Below are 16,768 nucleotides of genomic sequence, written 5' to 3'. Positions count from 1 at the left end.
TATATAGGGTACAGTAGATTATTTCTTGTCTTCTTTTTAAAATTGTAATATTTTTAATCAGTTGAATTAGTAACAGAAATTATATGATCTTTGATCCTAAATCTTTAGCTTGATTTTGAATCATGATTTCATGAGTGCATTTTCTTCGGTGCACTCTTGGCCGGGCACTCAGACAGGACCTGCCAGGACATCGGAGGTGGCTTCCTAGGAGATGTCGGAGGATATATAAGCGCAAAAAGCGGCGCACTCAAGTGTCGCTTATGTGGCAGCAAATTGAAATTTAAACGCAGCTCGAGGGCTGCTCAGGATCGATACGAGTGGGTGAGGTGATGATGATGAGGACATTCGAGGCGATGATGCGACGATGCGGGAGGTGGAATCGAGGCATTACGGAAGAACGGAAGGATGGCAGGAAGGAAGCAAGGAGGAATGTCCGAATCAAGGCAGGCCAGCCCTACAACGATGGCCACACGCCCCACACTCGCACTGGCGCTGACGCTGGCGGGCGGCAACTTTACTCGAATGTCCTTAACACATAAAATGCGCTCATCACGATAAAAACGAAACGCACACACGGACAATTCATAAAACAATCTATCAGGGACGCCGAAGGAAAAGGGGGCGTGTGCGTGGGCGGGTGGTTATTACAAAAGGGGGTCAGAATGACAACAATGTAGCTGTTGCAGTTTCAAGTTACTGGCACAAGAAAGCATTTTGTACAAAAGTCCTTAAGTGATTTATACACACTTGCCAATATCTGTATGGGGAGAGAAACCCGCTGCCATTATATCCTGTCTGGCATGGGCCGTACAATGGAAGCACAGAACAGTATCTGTGTGTTCTCAGTATCTTTGTGTTTGCAGCTGCGAATGTATCTATGTATGTATGTGCCTCTATCTGTATCTGTGTTTGAGGGCGTCTGCGGCTTGACTCCTACTTGACTGCCACTTGGACGGGTAACGAGGGAATCGAGGCAAAAACGAGGACACCCAGCCAACTATGTCCTGCGTCCTGCGTCCTATGCTGGGTCCTGGTTTTCTGGATCCTTGCCCCGATGTTTCCACAGCCGCTGTGCTTTTGTTTCGCAAATTCCACACACACACTGATAACAAAAAGTTTGACAACGCTCGCAGTAATTAACATGAAAAGCGACAACGTCGTCGACACACAAATCGGCCAAATTGAAAAGGAAAATAAACTTCATATTTCTAATTGGAAATATTGTGTGGCACAAGTTTGCCAACTTGCTTTCAAAGATAGTGAATTGTAAAGCAATTCAATTAAATCTATATATAGGATGTATTAACTATGGAGGTCCCAAATAAAGATTTAACAAAATATAATCAGAATTATATTCCACTGCGGACTTTACTTTTCTCAAATCAAGTTTATTTAGTTTGCCTAAAAACGGTTTCAACTATTTCTTGCTTTAAGTTAATGCTTTGCAAGGTTAAGGTTTAAGGATTTATCGTTAAGGCTTCTCTTTAAAAAAGGAAAACATTTATATTTAAAAATAAATTCCATTTACTAGAAATAAGTTCTTTTCAAAAACAAAAAGGTTTAAGACGAAAACTATTATTATAGAATGAAAACTACATATGAAATTAATTATAAAACAACTTTGTGGCACTTTGAAATGCAAAAATAATCATTTTTGAAACTGAAAGGACTTTCCTGCGAAAATAAATAAATATGCTTGAAAAGTGTAAACAAGTACTTTTTCCAAATTTTCAGTTGAAAGTAGTTATTATTTATTATTATGCTTAAAGCATTGCAAAATGAACTTAAAATATAAACTTCCTGCCATCAAAATGAATACATAGTCCGAAAATACATCTCAGCCTAAAATTTTTTATGAAACAAACTTAAACTTGGCCAACTAGCCATAAATATTAGAGGAGGAAACTATTTTGAGCCAGCACTAGTTTCCTGGTTCTCAGGTATTCAATCAATAGGTATAATTAATATAAAAACGCTGACGAACTTTGGCAAATACGTGGAACTTTTGCGGTTAGACCGTTGTGTTGAAATCGAGTACTGGAGCGAGTATAAATATATCGACATCGAACAATCATCGGGCCGGGGCGAAAGCCCCTCAAGCTCCCCAACTGCAACTGCATAAACCAATTTAAAGTAGCGACCTCTGGGTGAAACGGGATAGCGTCGAGGCAGGGCGGCCATCGAGGAGGCGCGTTTCAGGTTGCCCCTATTAGCCAAGGTAAAACGGGCCAACCGGGCAGACAGCTAATCGGCTTACACTCGGAATGAGTATCGAACTGGCTGATATTATGGCCAGGAGCGAAATGCAATCCCGCCACCCAGTCAGTTGGGGAAAGACTATAAAAAGTAGCTGCTTCAACCTCAATTATCTTTACATTTTCCGACCGAGAAAAGTCAACTTAATTAGAAGCTTGTTGGTTAAAGGGTTTGTCCTTCATCCTTTTCGAATTATAAACATAAATTGTTTCGGAATATGTTTTGGTAGAAAAACCCCAACTATTTTCTTCCATTTTTTTTTTTAACAAGCAGAAAGCACAAAATAATTTAAAGTTTGTTTTAAAACAAATCCCTGCAACACTATGTATAATTTCTAAACTATAGGGTTTGTATCTTTTGACTCTATATATACGTATATAAAAAAAAGATCCCTACATATTTGGAAAATTTAAGACCCAGAGATGTAAATTTTAAAGCCTTTCAATATTTTCAAAAATAGTTTTTTTTAAATTTAATTTAAGATTTTTAAATTTAATTTTTTTGGTTTAAAATTCAAAGATAGCTTTAATCAAAACTCGAAAACTCTTTTTTTTTTATTAAAAAGACTTGAGGACCGTTCTCTTTATTTCAAATATTAAAAAAAAAAGATTTTCGAAAGGCTTCTAATTCATGATTTTAAATCTTGATCTTAGAGCCCACTTCCCTTGAGCCCCTTCCATAAGGCCCTGATTCTGGACTCACCTGTGGCGTCCGACCATCGCCGGCCTCGGCGGGATTGACGGCATAGTTGCACTGACAGCCCTCCTCGCAGCACAGACGCACCAGTTCGTGCTCCCCGCAGGTGCAGGGCTCCTCGTCCTCTTCGTCGTAGGCGCAGTCCTCCCGGATCAGGATAATGTAGTCCGCCTCAAAGAACTCGTTGCGCGTCTCGTCGAAGACGACGCGATTCTTGCGGGCGGGCGGCGGCCGATTCGGCTTCTTGAGGAGCCCGCGCAGCTGACCGTTGACCTCGCGCATCTTGGACAAGCTAGCGGGATCGGCTGGTAGGGGATTCGAAGGTGGAGGCGGAAGTGGAGGAGGAGCTGCGAAGTCCAGGCCCCCTGTGCTCGTTGTCTGTGTCTCAGTGGAACAGTGATTGGCTGTGGCTGTGGCTGCGGCTGGCTGTTGGTGGCTGCTGACCTGGCTAGTTAGACACTCATGGCACTCGCAGGCGTCGCTGTCGCTATCGGTATGTATCTCAAAGTCTTCCTCGTTGTCTTCGTTGTCCTGGATGTCCTGATAGAAGTCGCAGTCCTGATAGTATTGCTGTTCACTGACAAACTCGGCCAATAGCTCGTCGTAGCATTGGAACTTTTGGCTGTCCGCCGGATGGATACTATTCCATTGCAGTTGCCGGGCTGCCTTCAGATATTCGCGGAAGCGTTGCACATCGAATTCGCTGAGCGGCGGAGGCGCCTCCTCGGGTCCTGCGTAGCCTGCGAGTCCTGCGTAGCCGCTTTTGGCCACAAAAGCGCTCTTCACGGGCTCTGGTTCGACGACGTTGTTGTCCTCGAAGTCCGTTTCGATTTCGATTACAACTTGGTCGCACTTTTCCTCAGCTTCTGCCTCTCTCTCGCCAGCTCTCGTCCCTTCTCTCTCTGCTGCGCCAGGCCTCCCTCTCTCGCACCTGCGCAGTGGCGTGTCCTTTTCCAAATTCAGCGAATGTGGCAATTGTTCAGCTGTTTGTCTGCTTTCTAGCTTTTCATTATCATTTCCATTTACATTTTCATTTTCAGTTTCGTTTGGTATCCGATGTACTTGTGCATTCACATTTAATTGAATTGCACTCGAACCTGGTGTCGCTGGTGTCCTGGCTGCTTCTGCAGGTCCTTCGGGTGTCTTATTGTCCTGGTTGGGTTGCAGGTACTCCCCCGCCCCTGGGTAGCTCGAAACTAACTCTGGGGGTAGTTCCTTTGTTATGCTTATTGTTTGTTGCTGTTGTCTTGGTCTCAAGGATGCCTTTACACAATCGATGTTGTTGCTGCCACTGTTGTTGCTGTTGCTGTTGCTGTTGCTACTGTTGTTGTTGGTGGCCACGCGTCCCTGAAAATTGTATTGCAGGCGTTTCAACCTCTGACTTGCCACAAAGTCCTCACCCAAATCGCTCTCAAAATCAATGAGGTCCTGCTCGCTGCTGTTCCCGTTGCTGTTGCTGTTGCTGTTGCTGGATGCAGTTTGAGGTCCTGTTGCAGGTGCAATGCCAATATTGCCAGACAGGGAATCGATGCAATCAATTAGCTTTTCTGGCTTGACTTGCTCTGACGGTGTTGCTGCCACAGGATGCTTAGACTGCTCGCTGTTGTTGTTGCTGTCGTTGCATGTTGCTAGCTTCACGTAACCCAACACAGCTGCCCCAACAACAACAGGCTCGCTTTCAGTGCCACCAGCAACATTATACGAATTGCTGGTGCTGCTGGGAGGCTTCGAGGCTTTGGATTGCGATTCCGAGCCCAAATCCGATTCCGCACCCGAACCTAAAGTCTGGGTGGTGCTACACGAGGTGGCGCTAGCGGAGGCGGTGGGGGTGCTGCTGCTGCTGCTACTACTACTGCTGCTCTGTGGCAATGACAATGGCGCCTGCCCCACCTCCGAGATGGGTCCACTTTTTGTTCCTCGAGTGAGGTATGACGGGCCAGCGATACTTTGCCCTTCGCCCAACGAATCACAATTAACTATTTGCACATTCTTTTCACTGCTTGAGTGTAAAAAAAATTCGTCCAGCAATCCGTTGTCTGGCTGGGGTTTTTGCACACACAATTTTTCTGTACGTCGCGCAGCTTTTTCCCGACTTTCCACGGACTCTTGTGGCCAGGTTTCCAGCTGGTCACTGTTCGTTGTCGATGTTTCTTTATGATTGCATTGCTTTTCCCTTCGATTTTCACCGATTATGGAACTTTTTGGGAAATTTTGACCAGAATCCGTGGCTTGGTTCCTGTTGAACGATTGGTGTTGCTGGTGCTGTAGCTGTAGCTGCTGCCTCTGCTGCTCAGCTGCGACGACTGCTGCTGCTGCTGCTGCCACAAGGTTGGCTTTGAAAAGCTCGCTGCCAATTGTAGGTATTGAGCAGGCGCTGCTACCATTTCCATTGCTTCTCGTGTTGTTGTTGCCGTTGCTCGTGCTGCTGTCGCTGCTGCCAGTTGTCACATTGGGTGGTTGCTGACCTGCGCCTGCGCTCACGCTCTGGTTTTGCCATTGCTTTTCACGACTCTCACGCTCGAGTTGCGCGTACTCGCATTTGGTGGCCACTTCCGTTGCCGAGCTGCCTTTGTCGCCAGTGTTGTTGAAGTTGTTGTCGCTGCCATTGCCAGTGTATTCAGCACGCGCACGCGCCGAGTGGCATGCCTCTTTGGCTCCTCCGCCTTCGCCTCTGCGTCCGCCTCCTCCTGCCCCATCCTGCAACAACAAACATTGCTGGCGCGCCTCACAAGCAACAGCAACAGCGGTGGCAGCCACGGCCGCAGCATTATCGCGTGAGCTGCGTGTCTCGCATTCGAAATGGCCGGAATCGCTCGGCTTCTGGCCTAGTCCACCGCAGCCCGTGTTGGCCAGCGTCGCCGCCGTCGCAGTCATTGTTCCCATTTGGCCAGAACCACCGATGAAGCCGCTCGTACTCTTGCAATTTGCATGTATCATTGGCTCATTTGCCAATGCCAAAGTCAACATGTCCACAATTAGCATGATCGCCGGTAGTAGGCCATTAGATCAGCTACACTCTCAGAAAAGTCTAGGCCTGTTTTTCTTTCTTATTAACTTTCTATGAAATTTTTAATTCGATTGTATTATTGCAAGGTATGTGATTTTAATTTACATTTCAAGTTCAAAAGAATCTTTTGTTTTTCTTTAATTGTTGATATAAGTACACTTGAAGAAATTAAATTAAACAGTTTTATTTAATTTTTCTCATTATTCAACATTCAAGTAATGAGCTTGCTGTGAGTTGCTGTTATTTTGAAGAAGTGTCATACTTTTCAGGCGTCAAACTTGCAATCCTTCTTAAATTCAAGCCTACTAACTTTTAAAAATATTTTCACTTAATATCTGATTTATTTATCAGGTTTCAAAACAATCTTAAGTATTTGGTTTCTGGCTTTGAAGTTTTTCACAATTCAATCGTTCACTTCCTTTCGGGAATATCCTCTTTCCTTTTATCCCTCATCGGGACAACATGTTCTGTTGTCAAGAATGTCTTCGCTATTGATCCACGATCCGTTGCCACTTGTGGGAGTCTCCGCTACCGGGTTTTCCCACCGACCCAACAGGTTTCCACCGACCCGCTCTCCACCAGTTGAGCCGACTTTTCCGCGCTTTGCATAAATTAAGACACACTTTTTTCACACACTGTGAAAATATAATATCTCGTTATTGTCTCGAAGGCACTTGTCGGTGGAAAGTCCGGAGGGGCGACAGGTGCGGACCGGTCGAGGGGCACTCGAGCGCATCCTGTGGCCCAGGACTCACCACTCACTCGCACACACTTGCGCCCTTTTTAGGGGGTTGTTATGCGCCACTGATGTTGCACAATATCAACATCAACAACAACAATTAAAAAGTAAAGACAATATGCAAAGAGGTTTTTTAACCACCGATAACAAAAAACGCTCGAGAACATAAACAAAACACAAAAAAAACACGTGAAAAAAATTGTATCAAGCCATTCAGTTAATCGTCGTGCCGGGCTTCTGGGTCGGCTGTCTTTCTGGGGTGGTTGGTGGTTTTTGGTAACACTCTTAGCCAGCTCAGGGCACGTCCGAACGCGGTTCGTGGCGGAAGTCGACTGAGCAAACGCAGACCAAACTCAAAACTGAAACTCAAGCCGCCGAGGCTGTCTTTCTTCCCTTTTCTTTTCTTCTCTTTCTCCGCCCCGCCGACAGTCTTCAGAGCGATCTCTCGGCTTCGGGCTCGGCTTGGAGCTCGACCTCGGAATCGGAAACGTCCTCGGCCAGCTACAGTGGCTGTTGTGGCTGAAACAAATTTCCAAGACTAGACTGCTAAAAAATAAAGTTTAATGCAGGGGATTATTAAACCAAGTATATTTTATATTTTTTAGTCTAAACTATAGAACCATTCCTGTAGTTAAAACATATTTTAAACCCTCCATTTATAAACCTCTTTGACTGAAACAGACAAATACTTTTAAAACATTAGAAAAAGGCCTTTAAATGTTTATTTTTTCGTTATTACTTAGAGATATTTTATCTTAGAAAAGAGTTTTTTTTTCTTATTACTAATTTATTTCTTCTTAAAGATATGACTAGGTAATAGTCTTATTCATAGATGGGAAAGAAAAATATATTTTTTTTTGGAAAAAAAGAGCTTGCTAGTATTAAAAACAAAACAAATCATAATAATTCAAAGAAGACGAATATATACCTATTTTCTTAAGTATTTTAAAATAATTCTCAATTCGTTAAAAATTTAACAATATTTTTTAATAATATGACATAATATCATACCGTAATTTAAATAAATGTGAAGCAAAATTTGTTTTTTTTAGGATATAGACCAAAGTCTGATATTTTCCATAACCCATAGCTCAACAAAGCTATTTTTCCCTTCAACTCATTCTTGCCCGATACGATATTGCCCACTGTGCCATACAGTCACGGGCACACATGCGCAAAAAACTCGGCAAAGTGACGAAGAAAGGCAGCGGAAGATGAAGAAGAAGAGACTGTGAAACAGAAGAAGAGACAGCAGAAAGGTGGGGGGTTGCCAGGTAACAGTGCTTGTAAGCCGAGCGGGAAAAGCCATGTCCGAGACAGCCGTCTTGGCCATTTTCCCGCCAAATGTTTTTTATGTACAATTATTTACTCTAGTTAAGTACGAAATAAATTGCATAATTTATCAATTATTTATAGTATTATTAGACACTTAATTATAAGGTTAGAAGTCCCTAATCCTGAATTGTATCTTAAAGATACAAGAATAACAGATTTGTATCTGAAAAATCTGAACTATTTTCTTACGTATTACAACTAAATTATTTTACATTTATTTGGACATTTTTTAGCCGAAAGGCTCTTCTACTAAGGGTTGGGTTGAGGGTTAAAGTTTGAGCCCGAGCTCGCGTGCGCGTTCGAGGGCGGGACATTATAATGACAGGTCTGGAAGAAAGGGATTCCATGTTTGGGGACCAGTTGGCAGTCCAGTACCAAACAGAGGGCTTATACCGAAGCCCCTCATGGCCATATCTTGGCCAGCTTATGTATGTATGTGCTCGTGGAGCTGATGCGTACGACTCACTTCTAAAGCGATCGGACAGACGTGCTTGAGTCGCAGACATAGGAAGTGGAGATTGGGATGATCGTGTCCATAATGAAAGTGATTAGACATATTCGCTCGAAGATGATAATCAACCCACCACACACGGCACACACATAAATATGTCACACCAGGCCGCGGAAAATACCGTGAGACAGAAACTGTTGCCTCTCCTATTGGCCTCCGATCTGGGCTAATCATCTCAATTGAGTCGTAAATACAGAGCAATTTGTGGAACGAGTAAACAAACTTATTAGACTACTTTAAACCAAGCCAAGATATTTATTAGAATTCAAAAGGAGTTGACAATTAAAAAATTGGGCTTACAAGTCAAGGGTGACGTTTTAACTTTTACAAATTCAAAACTTTTGTCGCTTTTATAGTCATAATTATATGTTAATGAATTATTATATTATTACAACTTTATCAGACATAAACAAATTTACAAATTCATCCACAAATAGGAAAGATAAGAGCAAACTTGGACTATATTTGTTATCAAGCTAAAAGATTTAAAAATTATTTTAAATGATCCTATTCAAATATTTGGTGGTATGTTTTATTGTAAGCCATTTACAATATTTAATTTAAATGGGTCATATTTTGCAATTTATTTAGAACTTAAAGATCACTGTGGACGGAAGTCCACGAGGTGACGACCTGCATGCCTAGGCGTGCGCGTAATATGAATAGTGTAAAATTTTGTTTAATAAACCCTAGAGATATAGTGCTTCCCACTCCTAACGTGAATTTTGTTCAGACAACTGCAGAAGATTTTCCTGGCACTTGTCACAGAAACTAAGTTGCAACACAATCGGCCATCAAGTGATCAAATGGATCTCTCAACGGGGGATCTGGTTGCAGTATCTATGTATAATACTTACTGTACAGTGGACACAGAGCACTCAAGGCAGTTGCTGTGAGTGCAGACGTGCGAGTATATAGTACTTGTACTTGTGTACTAACCCCACATAAAACAGACTCATTACCGGCGAGAAGACGATCCGTTGGTGATGATGATGACAGCCAAAGGCGAAGGGAGCTGTTTTTTTGTTATTTTCTATACATATATTTTTTGTACTCAGGCAAAACTTATTACTAAGTAGGAACAGATCGCGAGCAAACTGTATGAATGGAAAATTGTGGGAACAATGGGGAACATTGCCGAGCGTGAGAAGTTGCCACCGCCGACGCGTCAGTCTTTAATTTCTTCTTAAGCCAAAAACCCCAAAGCTTCTCTGGCGGTGCTGGTGATGGTGGCACTTCAGACATGGAACTCCAGATCCGAGGCTGTTTAGCACACAATGCCGCCATTAAAGGTCGCAGTTGTCTTCAGTCTCCCAGGCTATATATGCGAAGGTATATACATATGTATATATTAGTATACAGGTATATACTAAAGAAGTCTTATTTACCACGTTCACAGCATATATGCATATTTGAAAATTAAACTACACTTCAAATTGAAACAAAAAAGTTTACATTTATTATTTATATTTTGCAGAAAGCAATTTTCGAATATTCAAAAAATCTATACTCACATATGTATATTATTGAAAAATATTTCAAACCAAGCCTTTGGAGTCATCTGCCTAAATTCTTAATATTTGTGATATATAATAAATTGTTTTTTTATTACTATTAACTATGATGGTTTAAAATAAAATATAGAATATATGATAGAAAATAAAATAGACAGAATACTCTAATATTTGCATTCAAACTTTAAAAATATTTTTTTAATAGAAAATAATGGATTTAATTTCAAAGAGCTAAAAGGCAGTTTTACACTTTAAACTCCCAATAAAATCACCCGAATTTGTATGCTTAAATTTTTATAGTTATGCCTTAACTTTTTTTCTTAGTGAAATTCCCCCCGAGTCAAGTTGCGCAGATATGCCGCCAAATTGCCGTCTTTAAGTTGACTAATTTTCATTTTGGACCGCTGCATTTTTCATTTTCAATTTTCCATTCAGCCTTTTGCATTTTCCACTTGCCTTCTGACATTTTTATGAGCCCTACGAATATGCGCATAATTCCCCGAAGAGCTGAGCGTATGTGCGAAAAAATGTTCCCCCACACCCCATACCCGATATTGTGGCATTACGGCTCCCTCATTAATATTTCAGGAGTTCAAGGCGAACGATTTGACGAGTCGCCTCGGTTCAATGTCTCTCCGGGCTTTATGTGCGTGACTCGGCATTATAAGTGGGTGCCCCTTTCCCCCGGGGTGAGCTCTCCTAGGGGTAGGGGTCTAACCAGCGGGAAAATCATAGCTTCACTGCGACTGACTAGGCAATTACCGACTGCACTCTCCAAAGAAGCCCTGGCCCCTGGAAATTCTGCGGAAAGAAGATGTCAGTTGGGAAAATATTCTTTTGAGGGTTGGTTGGGCCGATGGGAAACTTTACACGGATGGGTGTGTTATATGGGCTTAAGCTCTACAGATTTTATCTCTTCAGACTTTTTCAAAAACTTTTATAAAAAACTGAAAGTGTTTTGCATGGCTTCAACTTTTCAAAATCCACTAAAAATATAGACCAAGCTCCGAGAACATAAACCATTTCCGAAACATGGGCCAAGAACTGAAAATTCGCCGAACCTGCTCACTTTTGGCGCACTTCAAAGCGTCTAAATGAAAATGTAGGCTTAAACGAAACGAGATCATTAAGCCAGTTCCCCTTAAATAGAGGCCATAAAAATGTTAGCTGGCTGCCAAAAAATATATACAAAAAACAACAAAAATTCGGTTGTAAGAATTGTCATTAGAAGGAAATCACTTACAACGCTTCCGAAAAAACCAGAATGTTCGCTAGGCACTGAGAAAAACTTGATCAAATAAGTTAATAGAAATGAAAAATAAAACACCTATAGTTTTTATACCCATTATATATTATATTAGTTTATAGTTTTTAGAAAAAATATATGTACACATATACATATATATGTATATGTATATATCATGTTAATTTAATGATACAGTAGAACTCCAATTATCCGAATTAATGGGGACCGGGACCCATTCGGATAATCAAATATTCGGATAATCGGATTTTCGTTTTCTTTTCGAAGCCATGGTATATAAACAATACAGTATTGTACACGCACAAACAAAAGTAAGCCATAGCGAAAGAGTAGCGTCCTCGAGTAAGTGAATAGCACACTTTTTAATCAAAACAAACAATCGCGGGGGAAGTCAGTGTAGGCACAACGGCAAGTTAAGACAAGTCAAGTCAAGACTTGTGATTCGGATAATCGGCGATTCGGATAGTCGGAGTTCGGATAATTGGAGTTCTACTGTATAAAAAATGTTGTGTTTATTAAAATATTTGTTATATTTAATCATTAAAGTTTTGTTATAAGATATTGTGTTCGAATAATTTAATCGTTTATAAAATATATATTATATATAATTTTTTCACAAAATGAACTTATTTTGAATACATTTTTTTTTCAAAATACTAGGCAAATTATATTGTTGATAGTTATTCCCTTTTTTAAATACATATATTTATATTGTAAAATTTTTCCCAGTGTTCTTTACAGCACCTTGCTGTAGTAACATCTTTTTCTTGGCCAGTCCCGCATCAAATTCATCTAACTGACTTTTAATTGTTCGAGACAACAGCGAGAAGGGAGCGACGCGACGGCGGTGTCGGCTTTCCCATCTCTCCCGTTTTTAACTTCATTTTTTATTACCTTTGCATGTATGTATGGGTGACAAAAAACGAAGAATAAAGACAAACCAACAAAAACAAAACCTTGTAACCATGCAGAGTTGCCATTTGCAGGCGGCTTGTAACTCAATTTACTTTCAGCCAAGTGTCGCCCTTTGTTGTGAGCCGGAAAAGTTGCGGTGTTTACCTGATGGCCATATCTCTAAGATGCGATCTCGGCCAGAGATTTCCTGGTAGTTGCATAACAACAACAACAGACCACTCTGGCCAATCTGGCCAATGACAGACACGAGCTCATCTGGTGACAGTGATTAACGAGACAAATGAGTCTCTAATTCAAAGGACTCACTAATGACGTGCTGGGACCCTGCAATTATACTCCCAGTACGATTTTGATTAGTCAGTTGTGATTCCAAATACATCATAGTTATGGCAGGAATGGTAATCGATTGAGGCACTTCCGCGTAAGATCGGATGCGAATGGGCAGAATCACAAACATCGTCATGAATCGAAAGTGAAGAATACTGGGTGTATTCATCAACCCATTAATCAAAAATAAAATCTTATCAGTATGGAAAGCGCCGAATATACCTACTACAATACCTTTTTTACTACAATACTACAATAAAGTCAAAATCATTTTTTAATTTCAAACAGAAGACAATACAACTCTAAACGAATTCATAAGCTGCAGGACCTGCCACACCGCCACCAAATACTTATCGAACCTGAAAATAATGAAGGAGTAACAGCTTTTTAGGAGTTGCATTATAAAAAGAACTAAAAAATAATTTATATCGTGGGCACCTACTGCCAAGAACATCAACAATAGCTAATAGCTCTTTAGCAAGCTGATCCTACTTAAAAAAAAAAAACTACTACATTATAGGTAGCTGCAACAGTTAAAATATTAATTAGCCAATTTCGTGCTTTCCTTTAACAACCATGTGTTGGTACTCATAATATTTAAGTAATTATTTCACAATGATTTTTATAAATGATTAAATCTGAGCAAATATAACTATATATAGCAGAAGTAAACTATTCACAAACCGATTGTCAGGTGCAACCTGAATTTATAAAGATCTTAGTTCCTATGAATGATTGAAACTGATATTCAATTTTGTTGTATGATTAGTTTACATTTTAGGCACCAATGTTTTCCTTTGGTTCTTTTTGTTCTCAATGAATAGATTCTCTGTGACCATCCTATATGTATGTCAGAGATTTTACTGAATTTAAAAACCGTCATACATTTATATTTATCAATATAATAGGTATATACATATTTGAAATGTTACGGACATTATACGAACATAATTTCGTATAGCTGCAGTTCATATACACAATAAAAGGTTTTTTATACCCTTGCAGAGGGTATTATAATTTTGGTCAAAAGTGTGCAACGCAGTGAAGGAGACATCTCCGACCCTATAAAGTATATATATTCTTGATCAGGATCACCTCCTGAGTTGATATGAGCATGTCCGTCTGTCCGTCTGTCCGTCTGTCCGTCTGTCTGTCTGTCTGTCTGTCTGTCTGTCGGTTTCTACGCAAACTAGTCTCTCAGTTTTTGAGCTATCGAGTTGAAACTTTGCACACACCCTTCTTTCCTTTGCAGGTAGTATATAAGTCGGAACGGCCGGGATCGGTCGACTATATCCTATAGCTGCCATATAACTGATTGATCCGAAATGCCATAACTTTGGTGTTTTTTAAGTTAGAGGGTTGGGACTTTCCACACATGTTATATTTGACCAAAATATCTTATGTACTAAATTTCATAAGGATCGGCCGACTATATCCTATAGCTGTCATAGAACGGTCGAAATTGGCATAACTTTGGTGTTTTTTAAGTTAGAAAGATGGGACTTGGTACAGATTACTCTTTGGGCAAAATAATTCAATATGCCAAATTTCATAAGGATCGGCCAACTATATACGATCCGCTATATATTTAATAATATAAGATGCGTGGCGCCACCTAGCGGACTGCGACTGAACTGCAAGGGTATATCAACTTCGGCTCCGCCCGAAGTTAGCTTTCCTTTCTTGTTTTTGTTTGTTTTTTAATGGCCTATTAGTTGTATAGAAGACAAAGCCCAAGTGTCTATACAAATGGCAAGTATATTCGCGCCATTGCCAAACTCTTGAAAATATTTTATAATTTAGTTGAAGATATGTACATAAATCAAATCTTGATCAGCAAACCTAAAGAAAACAAGAAAGGAAAGCTAACTTCGGGCGGAGCCGAAGTTGATATACCCTTGCAGTTCAGTCGCAGTCCGCTAGGTGGCGCAACGCATATTATATAATTAGATCACTGCGTTGCACACTTTTGACCAAAATTATAATACCCTCTGCAAGGGTATAAAAATGTAATGTGGAAGATACTATATCACCTTACTCTATCCTCAGTTAACCAAAAAAATGGAAAATTGGAATGCAATATTTACTATAATTGTGGTTTAATCTTTAAAGAATTGGTAGAAATTTAACCCAGCACACGATGCGTTTTTTAATGTGTTTTCAAGTGCAATGTCAAAGTGTGTTATTGTTCCTTGTCCTCGTGGATGTGTTACTCGTCCTCTTTGTCCAGGTCCTTGTCGCGGTCCTGGCACTTGTCCTGGTTCTGCTTCTCCTCGTAGGCCTCCAGCACTCTCTCACATAGTGCTTGCTGGGCTCTCATCTTGGTGTTGCATTCACGCTTGCGCTGTTCCTCCAACTCCAGCTCGGTTATCGGGGGATTGATGAATCCCTGTTGGCGCCAAAGAACTATCACTTGCTCCGACGAAGACGCTTCCAAGTTTTCATATATGGTACTTAGACGGGCGGCAATGTCACGCGGCTCGATGCCCAGAATTTGGGGAAACTTTGCTCCCTTCTGCGATCTATGTTGGAACATCCTCAAACTATATTCGGAAAATTCTTAATGATCTTTAGAACCTTTTAACTTGGAATGTGGCTTGCGAATGAAAAAATCATCCAGAATTTCCCAGCTCTTATTTGACATTCAATTGAATTTTTTCGGCACATTAGTGGCCTACTCCGTTTCAGGTATATTTTTTGGTAGAAAGGTGATATCCTGGTATTAAGATTATTGTACGCGTTTCAGAGGCTTGAAAAGATAACTGCATGATATCTGGGTCTCAAATTTTAATTTCTTATTTGAGTGCAATATTAACCAAATTTGTGGTTTAAACTTTAAAGTATTGGTAAAAATATGACCCTATCCCATGATGATATCCCATGAGAAAAAATTGATTCATGCCACACGGGATGACCCCCTCCAGTTTTTTATTGTTCAGCAGTATGAAAGATTTAAAAAAGGCTTCCTTAATCTTCTTATTTATTATTTTTGTTTATTATATATTTGTTTATCTTTTTTCCATACATTCGTCTTCAATATTCATCGCCCCCCATGTCCATTCATTTATATTATATTTTGGTAATGAACATTGACATGTCACAGATTTGTGTTTTTGATTTAAACTATATTTTTTCAGTATTTTATTATACTCTTGCAGAAGGACGAAATACCATCTAATACCCTAATTTGGGTCAAAAGTGTGCGACGCAGTGAAAGAGACATCTCCGAGCCTACCAAGTGCACATATTCATGATCAGCACCACTTCCTGAGTCGATAAAAGCATGTTCTACGCAAAGTAGCATCTCAGTTTTAAAGATATCACCTTCAAAGCTGCTTTGCACGCGTCCTATACCTGCCAAATAATTCATTGATCAGGAATGCCATAACTTCGGTGTTTTTACCTTCCTTTGGGGGCCCTTTTCAAAATTTGTATTATAAGAAGTTAATTTTATAATAAAATATTTATATTATATTATATTGTTACATTAAATTTTGCTTATTTGGAAAAATCGACTACAGCCATCCTTTCGGGTTTTTGAGGGTATATTGCTTAGAATATAACGGCTCCTTTTGTATCACGTGTAGTGCTGAACAACACTAAAAACTTTAAATATTGTGGCAACCATCGAAGCACTCTGAAAAATCGTATCGTGTGCTACGGTCATAATTCCTCCAAATCTTTAAAGTTTAATCCAAAATGTAGGTTTACATTGCATTCCAATAAGAATTTATAGTGCAGGGCTGGAACCAGGTATCATATAGCCATCTTTTCGTGCCTTTTTAAATTAGTAAATTTAAAACTATGATAATCCCTTTTTAAGCCAAAAATATACCAAAAACTAAGATAGTCGTAACGTGTCAACAAAATGAAACTTGGAGCTGTCAAATAATCCCAAATGAGTGCTGGAAAATGCCTAAGTATTTATTCATTTGAATAGAGCCAGATACGACGCTACAAGCTTCTTAATTTGATCAGAAATTTGTTCTATGATGTCTCGCTACACGTCCTACAACGGAAATAATAATTTCCCGCAAATTCTGGGAACCGAGCCGAAGGACATCGCCGATCGTTTGAATACTATTTACGGAAATCTAAATGCTCCGTCCTCGAAACAAGTTACCACTGTTTGGCGTCAGCCGAGATTCGCCAGTCCCCCGATAACCGAACTGGAGATAGAGGAACGCCGCAAGCGTGCACTATG

At 40.3% G+C, this 16,768-nt stretch overlaps 1 protein-coding gene across 2 annotated transcripts in view; it reads right to left on the bottom strand.

The window, feature by feature from the left end:
* LOC6503181 overlaps positions 1 to 7,056 on the bottom strand; it is a 29,287-nt gene extending 22,231 nt beyond the window's left edge. For both annotated transcript variants that reach the window (XM_032455991.2, XM_032455992.2), the window contains exon 1: positions 2,959 to 7,056. In XM_032455991.2, coding sequence (XP_032311882.1) covers positions 2,959 to 5,934 — 2,976 coding nt within the window. In that variant the 5' untranslated portion in view covers positions 5,935 to 7,056. The remainder of the gene's footprint in view (positions 1 to 2,958) is intronic.
* Positions 7,057 to 16,768: the final 9,712 nt, after the last annotated feature.

The sequence above is a fragment of the Drosophila ananassae genome, chromosome XL, assembly GCF_017639315.1.
Source record: "Drosophila ananassae strain 14024-0371.13 chromosome XL, ASM1763931v2, whole genome shotgun sequence".
NCBI classification, from domain to species: domain Eukaryota; kingdom Metazoa; phylum Arthropoda; class Insecta; order Diptera; family Drosophilidae; genus Drosophila; species Drosophila ananassae.
The sequence above is the reverse complement of the archived record's forward strand: the minus strand, read 5'-3'. Positions and strand labels throughout refer to the sequence as shown.